This window comes from Halichoeres trimaculatus, unplaced genomic scaffold (genome assembly GCF_033239565.1).
Source record: "Halichoeres trimaculatus isolate MK-OKI-2021-1 unplaced genomic scaffold, fHalTri1.1 fHalTri1_scaffold_2, whole genome shotgun sequence".
NCBI classification, from domain to species: Eukaryota; Metazoa; Chordata; class Actinopteri; order Labriformes; family Labridae; genus Halichoeres; species Halichoeres trimaculatus.
The window spans coordinates 6208504-6220000 of record NW_027437180.1 but is presented as its reverse complement, the minus strand read 5'-3'; the positions used below and the strand labels follow the sequence as shown (position 1 = coordinate 6220000).

General features: G+C 40.7%; 1 protein-coding gene across 1 annotated transcript in view; it reads left to right on the top strand.

Moving 5' to 3' along the window:
- LOC141809839 (E3 ubiquitin/ISG15 ligase TRIM25-like) overlaps nucleotides 1-11497 on the top strand; it is a 50579-nt gene that overhangs the window by 37016 nt on the left and 2066 nt on the right. Inside the window, exons 5-12 of the mRNA XM_074697048.1 lie at nucleotides 179-347; nucleotides 441-467; nucleotides 1119-1157; nucleotides 4250-4369; nucleotides 5200-5262; nucleotides 5357-5446; nucleotides 9918-10028; nucleotides 10389-10448. Of these exons, the coding sequence (XP_074553149.1) occupies nucleotides 179-347; nucleotides 441-467; nucleotides 1119-1157; nucleotides 4250-4369; nucleotides 5200-5262; nucleotides 5357-5446; nucleotides 9918-10028; nucleotides 10389-10448 (679 nt within the window). The remainder of the gene's footprint in view (nucleotides 1-178; nucleotides 348-440; nucleotides 468-1118; nucleotides 1158-4249; nucleotides 4370-5199; nucleotides 5263-5356; nucleotides 5447-9917; nucleotides 10029-10388; nucleotides 10449-11497) is intronic.

The following is an 11497-nucleotide window of genomic DNA, read 5'->3' as shown; positions in this document are numbered from 1 at the left end:
TAATGGGCTGGTTTTACACTTTTTAGTTTAACTTGTTCTGAATTGTTTTTCACTGTAGAAACACGTTTACAGTCTTCGAGTTAACTCTTACACGTCCCACAGTTTGGAACAGTGAATTTTGTTTTAGAAAGAGTTTACTTCATTTAAAGAAAACAACACTGTGTTCCTCTCTTCACAGGCTTCATTTGACCTGCCCCAGTCTGCCAACTTTGAACCTTACACCCCTCAAATCAACCTGGACTCCAAGAAGGTGACAACAACTCAGGCCTTTGCTTTCACCCTGAAGAAGCATCTGACAGATATCCTGAAACAGCCTGTCGAGGCCAGAGTTCTCGCACTAAAACCAGGTATCTGACTCCCCACTTTGTGTGGGATTTCACATTTGGTGGTGTGTGCTCTTTTAATTATAATAAAGGGAGATGTGTCTAATTTTGTTGCAGAGCTAAAGGCTAGCACTGTTGAGTCTGGTGAGTTCATGACACATGATAAACAATGAAGAAGTAAAGTTTGTGGTGGAAGACTGCTAAGTCTCTCTCGTGCAGCATGTAGAGCAGGTTGTCCTAAAATGAAGGCTTCACTTTGAAATCTGCTGCTCTGTCTTTACACATATGGAAGTGCTCTCAGCCAGATCCTGACACCAGCCCTGCTCCTTATGGTTGCTTTACTGCTTAACCCCCACAGAAACTTTTCCCTGTGATGAGAAACTCGAGAGGAGACTAACTTCAGATGTTTCCAAAAAGGAGTTGGATTTTTTAAATTCTCAATCAGAGCCCTGTTGATTTGCACCTGTCCAGCTACCAGTCCAGTTTTCATTCTTGGTCTACAGTGAGACTTGAATTGGTGATGTTTCAGATTTAAAGCCAAGTCTTTGCAGACCAAGCTACTGCTGCCTCTAACAGCTTCAGCATCAGCTTCTTAACAAATGAAGTGCTGAATCAGTGTGTGTGTGTGTGTGTGTGTGTGTGTGTGTGTGTGTGTGTGTGTGTGTGTGTGTGTGTGTGTGTGTGTGTGTGTGTGTGTGCGTGTTTGGCAACCTGCTGTCACCAGTGTGTGTATGAATGAAAGAAATTAAGACTTATTATAAATCCTTTTTAATCCTGCTTATTTACCATCCACAGATAAGAAAAAGCCTCCAGCTTCAGGACCTTCTGAGTCTGGTACGTTCATTTTTGTTCATGTCTTACTTCAGCTAAATATTGCTTCCAGAAAATGTGACACTGACGTCAACAGAAACCTGCTGTCACAAGATTGATCACACACTTTTTTAATGACATCTTACATATACATTGTCATACTGTGTATGATAATGGTTGTAAAAGTAAGCAGTGCACTGTAATCACCTAATGTACCACAGGAATGAGATCGACTTTGCAGTGAAGAGTTGTGCTCATCACTGTCAGGAGTTGGAGACACTCTCTTTATTGGACATGAAACAGCTACGTCAGCATCCAGGCTTTGTTGTGAAGCTGTAGTCAGAACAGCCTGCACGTTACATAACGTTCCTTTAACCTCATCTATAGGCATTGTTTAAAGCTGCTCCTCATTAAACGTCTCTGATTGTTCTTGGCAAACATTACACAGCTCATAAAACACCTGCGTCTTTATATGGACCACATTTAAGCTACTACTGGAAAACTATGGAGAATTTAAAAATAGTTTAGTTTCTAAATGATAATTTTCAGGATCTGTGGCAAGGTTGTTTTTTCTAAGGGGGGACACAAATCCATTTAAGGCATGTAGGCCAAAAGTACCTGTGAGAAGACTATGCTGGCAGGCATAATTTAGCAGTGAAAAGCTAGAGCTGTCCTTTTTGGTGAGGTTGGAGCTGGTAGATGGGCACTGGTAGGGCATAACCAGGATTCACTAACCTAATGGCAAAATATTTAAATCACAGTAGTTTTTTTTAGATTCCGACAGTCTCATGGTATTTTTTTAAGGACGTTTCAGACTAGTATTTGGTAGTTATGTAAAATTTTAGAATTACCGCCGGACATTGGTGTTTGGTGTGGCGCATTGGCACGCCTGTGAATAACCTAATGTTACTGATTTAAAAAGTCTGCACAGAATCCACCGTGCTTTGGCGGCAGCACCTCACTGTGCAGCGCACAGCCAGCCATACATTCTGATTGAAGAAGACGACGTCCTCATCCAGCTTCAGTCAAATAATGTGCATTGCATTGAGTGTGTGAAAAGGTCTGGATACATAAAACAATTTTAATTGTCTTAAAACTTAAAAGCTACAATGCAAAAGATTAGTTCTTTGTGTTCTACCCCACATATTTAACTATCGGAAATGTTGATTTTGTTTGTGCAAGTGAGTTTGCGAAGCAACACTAACTGAAGCGCAGCGATCTTACTTTTATTCTAAAGTCTATAAAAAAGAAACATAGTTCACTTTTTGCTGGTGACATTAACATAATGTGCACTACGTTAGCTTTACAAAAGCAATGAACTCATTCTTTACCACAGTCTCCAGTAAAGCTTTTCATCCTTTGTCCATATTTTTGTCCATACAGAACAACTATTGGACAAAAGCTGAGACTGGCCATACATGCCTTACTATCTACACTTAGAAGCAATAAAAATAAAACAGAGAAACCAATATTAATTTTTCCAACAAATTGAATTTAAATTTTATCGTTGATTTGATCTTGTGCTCTGAAACCATGTGTCAGTACCAACCTGTAGCGTGCAGAGAGAGACTCCAAAAGCAGAATAAATAAAATTGTTTTTACATGTTCACGTCTGTGCAGGATTAAAAGTGATATAAATTAAGTGTTGACTTTTGAATCACATAGATTTATTGCCGTCACTTATGAAAACTACAGAGGGATTATCAGTCTACTTCTTCATAAAGCTGCACACACATCTCGACCGCAAAAGCAGCGTTTAGCTCCATTCATTCAGACGAGTTGGTGTTTTTCAAATGCTAAATTCAACCTGTTATCAGCATCAAAATGTACGGTTGTTCTGTGGTCAGTTTTTAGAAATGATACTATACAACAGAGGCAACGTCTGTCAAGTTTTGACCGTTACAGCGCAGCCGGTGTTTTGGAGCTAATGGCGGCCATGTGACCTAGGGACTTTCAGCCAGTGGTAGCAGTGAATAAGGCTGAGAGTCACCACTTAACGGGGTCACACTTTACACTGAAACACCAGCGACATCTGTGGGTGTGTTATTAAATGTGCCGTCTTTATCCAACCTCAGTTCACCAGGTTTGACTGCAAACAAGCAATAATAACTGCTGATACTCAAAATACAAATCTGACTCTGCTTATTTGATTAAAAAAAAGTTTGTTTGGGGCTGAGGTTCTGACCAAACATGGACAGTAAATAATGATTGAACCTATGAATTATGATTAACAGAAACAGATTTAATGACCAAAGTAAAATTACGAGATATGAAATGATGAACCAGTCTATTAACCCTGGAATACACAACCCATCAATATTGTGATTTGGTGCAGTTCTCTAGACGTAGTTTTCTGGTTCTTTTATTATGAACTGGGTCTCAGACTCAGCAGTCTGTGTGCTCTTTTTGGTCTGGGAGGGTTTCTGATTTATTGACATACGTTTACATCCTGGTCTGTCACAGTCTGGTAAGTGTCCACAGATAATGCAGTCATGAGCATCAAGTGACAGTTGTGTGTTTAAATTGTTCTCTGAGTACATGCCAGATTTCAAAACGTCTGTCCACCTGATATCTGTCCACTTGCTGATCTCTTCTGTCCACTCACTGCTATTTCACAAACCTGAGAGCTGTTAACCATCTGTCAAAGTGATGATATCAAGTCAAAAAACACATTTTCTGGTGGTTAACTCCTTGACGTCAGGCATAGTTGCACATGAAACTGCGTCAGACTATGACACACTGCTCCACTGTGAGGGTCAGAGCGTGCACAGTGCTGACACACACAGTGCTGAGCAGAGAACAAAGAGTCCAACTCCACAATGAAGAGGGATGACTTTTTTTTTAATGACACGCCATGTGGGACGGTGTACAGTTAATAGGAGGCCCCTCCAGGTTGCTGTGTAACAGGTGGTGTGACCAGTGATCAAAGGGGAGATGAACAGCTTGCATGAAGAGTGCATTGAAGGGAAATATTATGACACATGACAGTATGCTGCTATTCTTAAAATCCATACTGTCATGAAGCTGGCGAACGGTATACCATGGACACTGGTAAACCGCCTAGTGCTGTGAAACAGTTTTCATCTTTAAATCATTGTTTTTTTCTTTGAAACCAGCAGATCCTCAAAAGCAGAAGATGAAGCCCAGGTCCCACAGTCCAGGCCGCCCACCTATTCAACAGCCATTCTTCGTGCCTGCTCCAGGTTATCCATATCCAAACGCTTACCCAAAGTTTGGTAGGTCAACAAAGTCCTTAATGTTTCTCCTTTTAGTTTCAAAGTCAGAGCAAAAAACAAGCAACTAGAATTTAGAGAAAATAAGGTTGAAAGATCATCAGACTGCTCTCATGAACCATCAGCAGGAGTTGTGGTGACACATTCTTAGTCACAGAGGAGTAACAGGCTGATGCTGTGTGAAAATAGACAGCTAAGTGGACTCCCTGCCAGAAGTCATGGTCACATTATTTCTATGACTCCAGTCTGAGCGTGATACGGAGTCATGTAACCGAAGAGCTGATATAGATCGACCTGTTAGTATGATAAAGATTTTAAAAAAGCTTTGTTGCACACAAGGATCAAACCATGGAAGGAATAGTAAACCAATGTCTTAGATCAGGGGTGGCCAACCTGTGGCTCATGAGCCACATGTGGCTCTTTGCCTTTCGGTGTGTGGCTCTTCGATCCATTCATAAAGAAAATATATCTATGTATGAGTAGTGGTGTGCCGATCAATCTAAACTATATATATATGGATGCCAACGTTGGGGTCAGTTGGGATTGATAGTTAAGTTTCAGTTTCTCTTCTCTAGTACGAATTGAAACACACAGACACTGTAAATCTCGCTTTGAAAATTGGAAATGTATTGATTTTCATTTTATGTCATTTTGTTTATGTGTGAGAGGAAGTGTGTTTGTAAGACCACGTGTGTGATGTGGCTCTTTGTAGTACCACAGTAATTTTTGTGGCTCTTGGTTTCTGACTGGTTGGCCACCCCTGTCTTAGATTCTACATTTTCCTTAAAAAAAAAAGACCTTGGTAATGACACTGCTCATTGATTCCTTCTCAGGTGAAGTTCCAGCCTCTGCTTCAGGGTTTTCATTTATGGGCGGAGGAGTTTACCCTGAACCTGGTACAGCAGTCCATTCAACACAATGCGTCAGAACGCTTCACAACATTTTGTGACAACATCATGTGTCAACATGTTTAACCTGTTCTCCTTACAGAGGCGCAGTGGTACAGCGGGCAGCACAGAGTTCCCAGACCTCAAAGTCCTGGATCTCAACCAAACCCAGGCCCAAAGAAGAAACCTCAAAGTGAGACAAAAAAGCATCACACTCAGATGCCAGTTAAGAAGTTATCTGAAATTAATTTACCTTTCTTTGAGGAATCCTTTCTTTATGGTCAGCTAATCAAAAACTGAATGATGTATGAAAGTGACCTCACCCATTTGTTTCTGATAGGAGTTTGGACGCATATCTTCCGCCTGAGCCATATCAGAAATGCTGAACTCGACCTGGCTTTATCTGAGTTAGAATGAGGTGATGAGGCGGGCCTTAAAGTGATACTCCGGGATGGAACAAGTTGGGTCCTATCACAAGGTTTAGGGCAGTGATTACAGCAGTGATTTTGTGCAGCAGAAGCCCAGAGCACTCGCACCAAACACCCCCTCCCTGCTCCTCTGCCAGTTTCCTCTGCACTCAGACGGGGCTATATTTTACTTGACCAAAAACACAAATAAACGGACTCCCACCGAAAAAATCTGATATAGGTCTGCATTCACGCGTTATTTAAAGAATTTTCAGCGTGTTACTTTCACACAAAAACACAGCTAAATAAGGCTCTAGTTCTCATTGTGTCGTAAAACGGCGCTACCTCCGCTGCAGAGCCACAGCTGGCTATGAGGCGCTCGCCGCTTAGTGTATCAGTCCACGCGTGGCGTACCAGATATATACAAACGCAGGAAGTTTGCCAGGACGAAGAGACACAATGAGAACTTGAGCCTATATTTCAGTTAAAATCCACCTCTTTGTGTCGAAATCAACCAAAACTTAGGTTGAGTCACATTTTCCAATTTGGTGGATAACAGTGACAGAACCAGACCTCAGAAACCACCTGATCATGTTTTGCACAGACAATGCTTTAAACACATCAAATATCCTTCCAAAAGTTCCCCCGGAAACACACTTACATCATGTCAAAAAAAAAAAATGAAGATGACACTTAAGGTGGTCTTGTGGAAATATTTATCCAGCTCCTTCAAAATAAAAGTCTGTTCATCACAAGTAACACATTCTCAGTCAGAACATGATTTAAGGGGAAACTTTTTAACAAATTATTATCTTTAAAGTCACTAAGCGGCGGGAGCCTTGTAGCCAGCTGTGGCTCTGCAGCGGAGGTAGCGCCGTTTTACGACACGATGAGAACTAGAGCCTTATTTAGTGGTGTTTTTGTGTGAAAGTAACACGCTGAAAATTCTTTAAATAACGCGTGAATGCAGACCAATATCAGATTTTTTCGGTGGGAGTCCGTTTATTTGTGTTTTTGGTCAAGTAAAATATGGCCCCGTCTGAGTGCAGAGGAAACCAGCAGAGGAGCAGGGAGGGGGTGTTTGGTGCGAGCGCTCTGGGCTTCTGCTGCACAAAATCACTGCTGTAGGGGTAATTTCTGCTCTAAACCTTGTGATAGGACCCAACTTGTTCCATCCCGGAGTATCACTTTAAGCCTGATAGGGCGCTGACCTGTCAGTCAAGCCAGCCATGCTCTTAAAATCTTCAGTTTAACAACTTCAAAAATAACAAGCTATAAAAAAATCACCCCCTGTCCACTGTGTAGAGAAATGATGAAATGAATTTTGGCTTGGTGTGTACGTTGTTCCCAGTGTTTCTGCAGCCGGCCCAAGTGGTTTCTCAGTGAACTGCAGTTCAGCGCTTCATAGTTTCAGACCTGAGGTTGCTGCTTGATTGAATTTGAGCAGGGGCAGGAGAACGTACCTGTTTCTGGTCTAGTTTTATGATCTCTCTGGTTGGTAAACTTTATTGCAGCAGTTTTCACTCTACCCGCCTGTGTTTGGTCAGATGTTTCCCATGAACCTTTGGTACACGGACAGCACCTCAGTAAGGTAACCAGGCCAGGGTTCACTCAGCCAAAGGTTGCATTGCATAAGATTTTTTAAAAAAAGGACAAATGTAACCAGAATAAAAGTTGATGACACATCTTGTGACGGGGCTGTAATGTGAAATAAAGATTAATATGGAAGATTATACTAACAGTGATGTAATAACCATCTCAGGTGATTTGATGGGCTGTAGTTTAAGTCCTGTTTGAGCAGGACAGAGAGGTATGTCTCACAACTTGTCCACTCAGTTTACTTTGGAGTTGTTCCAAACACAGTGCCAGCATCAACAGTGAGTCAGATAGAGCTCATTGTGGGATTCAGTGTTTTAAGTACGCCTGTAGTGTCAGCATTTATGAGTCATGAAAAAATCTACTGGTTTGACCAGAAGTCCTGGTTCAGATCTCTGAACCAGGATGATTTAATCACAGCTGCAGGTAGGATAAAGTTGTTTTACAGCTGTACAACCAAATGGTAATCCCTGGTCTGAAGAGGCCTGTCCAGAACAAGTGCAACAAACTGCAGTTATAGGAAATTCTGTTTAAGGCTGACTGCAGAAACACCTGAAACCACATTTTTCTTACAGAATTGATAATCTAACTGCTAATTTGGTCAGAAAGTATAACTATATTTCAGTTAAAATCCACCTCTTTGTGTTGAAATCAACCAAAAGTTAGGTTGAGTCACATTATCCAATTTGGTGGATACGGTGACAGAACCAGACCTCAGAAACCACCTGATCATGTTTTACACAGACAATGCTTTAAACACATCGAATGTCCTTCCAAAAGTTCCCCCGGAAACACACTTATATCATGTCAAAAAAATGAAGATGACACTTAGGGTGGTCGTGTGGAAACATTTATCCAGCTCCTTCAAAATAAAAGTGTTTATCACAAATAACACATTATCAGTTAGCCCATGCTTTTAGAGGAAAACTTTTTCACAAATCATTATCTCTGAAGTTATTGGCCATAAACGTGTGTCTGACACGACTGACAGGTAGACACCATGTGGTGGTCTGCAAAGAGACTGCCTCTTTATCTCATCATAACAACCACAGGTTAAGTTCAGCAATTCAAACATGACACTAGCAATGATGGGCTTCAAAACTCTAAATCAAAATTAAAGCTGAAAGCAGTGTTAGATGGGTCCTCGGGGCTGCTGCAGTAGAGGGAGGATTCAAACTCACAAAAGTTTACAATCAACTCGTCATATAGGCCAGAACGTTGAACTAATCTGTGTAAAAGTATGATATTTCTGTAGGAAATGTTGTCAGGAATCCATTCATGACATTTTTAAAGCTGTACGATCTGTTTACATCAGGGATGTCAAATTCGTGCCATGGAGGGCCAAGAGGCTGCAGGTTTTCTTTCCAACCAAAAACTCTACCTGCTGGTTTCATTGATTAGTCCCTGCTCTCTGCTTGAAGGTGAGGAAATCAGTGAAATCAGCTGGTGGAGTTCTTGGTCGGAAGGATAACCTGCAGCCTCTTGGCCCTCCATGGCACGAGTTTGACATCCCTGGGTTTACATGGTGGGAGCTAAGAGGGCTTCTTTGAGGTTCGCCGACTTTGAAGGCTTGTCATTTGAAAACTGGGTCTGGAATGACAACTTCCATGAGAAATTTTGTAGAAAAGGGTCTAGTCTGTCATGCGAGCGAATTCCAAACCGTTACCACTTATGGCTCCAGAAGAGATCTATTTGCAGAAAGGGTAAAAATGCAGCGAAATCTTATTTTGAAAGGAAAATTGCCAGCTTCCTGTTCAAGATAGGCAGAAACTACCTTTACCCTTTTTTGTGCATCTCAATGAGACGTGGCGTTGGTTTGATTTCTCCTACTGCCCGCTAGGGCTGTTTAGTGTGTTTTTGAGTGCCTAGGTGGCGCTAGAAGGCATATTATGGGATGTTGGGGGTTATGTTTGCTATCATATGAAAACTTTTGCAATTGTGGGGTGTGTGCCAATTTTTGTGAGTTTTTGAGCATGTTTAGGGATCTAATAGAGCTCAAGGTGCGTGTGCAATAATAAGAAAGAAATGCAGAAGGTGCCCTCTTCCCAAGGCCAAGGACTCTACTTAGTTGGGTGATGTCACTGACACTTTCCATATATTATTCAGTCTATGGTACTAATGCATTGAAACAATGACATTAGGGTATCAAATGAATGCAGTGCTTGATTTTATTCTCATTCCCTCGCTACCCTTTTTGGCACTCAGTAGTAAAGCTGCTGCTGCCCTGAAGGTAAACAACGTAATAACATAACATCAAAATAACAAACCCCAAGACAGCTTAAGTGAAAAATTAAAAGTAATTTACACTGTGAGTCTATTGTAAGTGGAGTATGTTGAGTTAAAGCTACGACTTCCACCTTAAGCTGAGCAAACAAGTGCAGCAAACTGAGAGCTATGGCTTGGATCTAAGGTGTTCATCTGATAATTCATCTAAAAATCAAAAGTTTAAATGGGATACAAACTGATTAATTATTTAGGATAGAAATTCTGCGATTCACTTGATGTACGATAAGTACTTGGTATCTGTAATGTTCCACCTGTACCATTAAGTTAAACTTGGTATCTAGACATCACAAGTCTAAAATTTGTGAGAAGTGTATGTGTAACTACCTTGACTGAGTGAAAACTCTCATTAACTGAATGATTTTTTGATTTCTCTAGAGAACACAAAAAAACCTCCTAAGTCCACAGAGGAAAAAATGGAAAAGAAAAACCAGGCACGCTCCATGGAAAACCTGCTGGATTTAGACGGGAAAGGAAAGACAACTGCTGGTGAGTCCCAGTAGAAACAAGGTAGACACCACTTACAATTAATTCAATAGGTTTTTACCTGTTGGGCTTCATAGCACTATCAAGCTTACACTGTAACAAGAGGCAATGAAAAAACTAAAACAGGAAAACAGGGCCACACATGTCCAGAAGTCTGTTTTTGCTCCAGCTGCATCCTCCCTGGTTTCATCTCTCATTACGTTGCCTTCTCACTGAACTGAAGCTGAATCAAGTTTTATCAAGGAAAAGCCACGCAGGGTGCTCAAAAAATCCTAAAATCTGTAGATAGACTGTCAGTTCTAGTTGAGTAATAACTGTTTTAAAACTTTCCACTGAGTCTGTTTTTTTCTCCCTCTGTTGTAGAAAGTGCAGGAGTTGGCCCGAACATAACATCTGCTGAAAAGAGAAGTGAACTTCTTAAATGTAAGTGTTTAAAGTATATTTTCCTCACCATAAAATAACAAGAATGATTACAACAAGGGCTGCAGTGATTAGTCAATGTCAGCGATTACATCAGCTGTACATTTTAATAGTGGGTGCATTGTATTATTATTGTTGTCATCATCAAATGCTCACCTGTAACTTCAGTTCCCTACATGAGTAGAAGTGTTATTGGACACTTTTATGGAAAAATATTGCTAAATGCATACATGGGTAATATTAACGAGGAAACATCTCTGCGGCCCTGACTGCACATAGCGCTGACAGAGGACGTTTATCTGATGGAGCTCATTGAGCTCACACTGCACTGGAATAACAACTACTGTACTTCCTCGTTACCTGCTACCATGACACAGAGCTGACCAATCGGAGAAAAGAACCTAACTGGGGAGTAAATGCAATGAAAACTAGGAAAGCGCATTCAACAGATGTTGGTCACAAATATGAGGGCCTGTAGGAAACATTTTTAATCTTCCTAATATGCAACACTGACTTATTAAAGTTTCCTCTCTGGGAATACTGCAAACTAGGTATGCACCGAACAGCTCCATGCCTTTTTTCACTAGTGCTCTTGGCTACTTGATTTAAAATGTTACCTCTGATGCACTTTTTTTGCTGCATTACCAGTCCACAGGGTATAAAAGTTTACATTTGAATAGAATTTCTTTACATTCTGAAGCACTGTTTTTACCAAAATAGTGCTTAACATTTGAATATTTTATAGTTTAAATAAATACTGACTTCGGTTTTTCCATCTACTCATTTTTTGCCTTTTACCCAAAACATTACTAATCTTATCCCACAGTAGGGTTTGCAGGTTATTATTTAAAACTAGTATTGGATTAGTATCGGTATGGACTGATACCCAAAGTCCAGGCATCGGTATCGGAACCAGAAAAGTTGGATTGGCGCATCCATACATACCACACCATTACATATCGCACTCAGGTTGTTGCAACACTTTTTAACAAATGGCTTGAAATTGAGAATGTTTTGTTTGTTTTATGTTTTACTATGTAGCCTACTGTAAC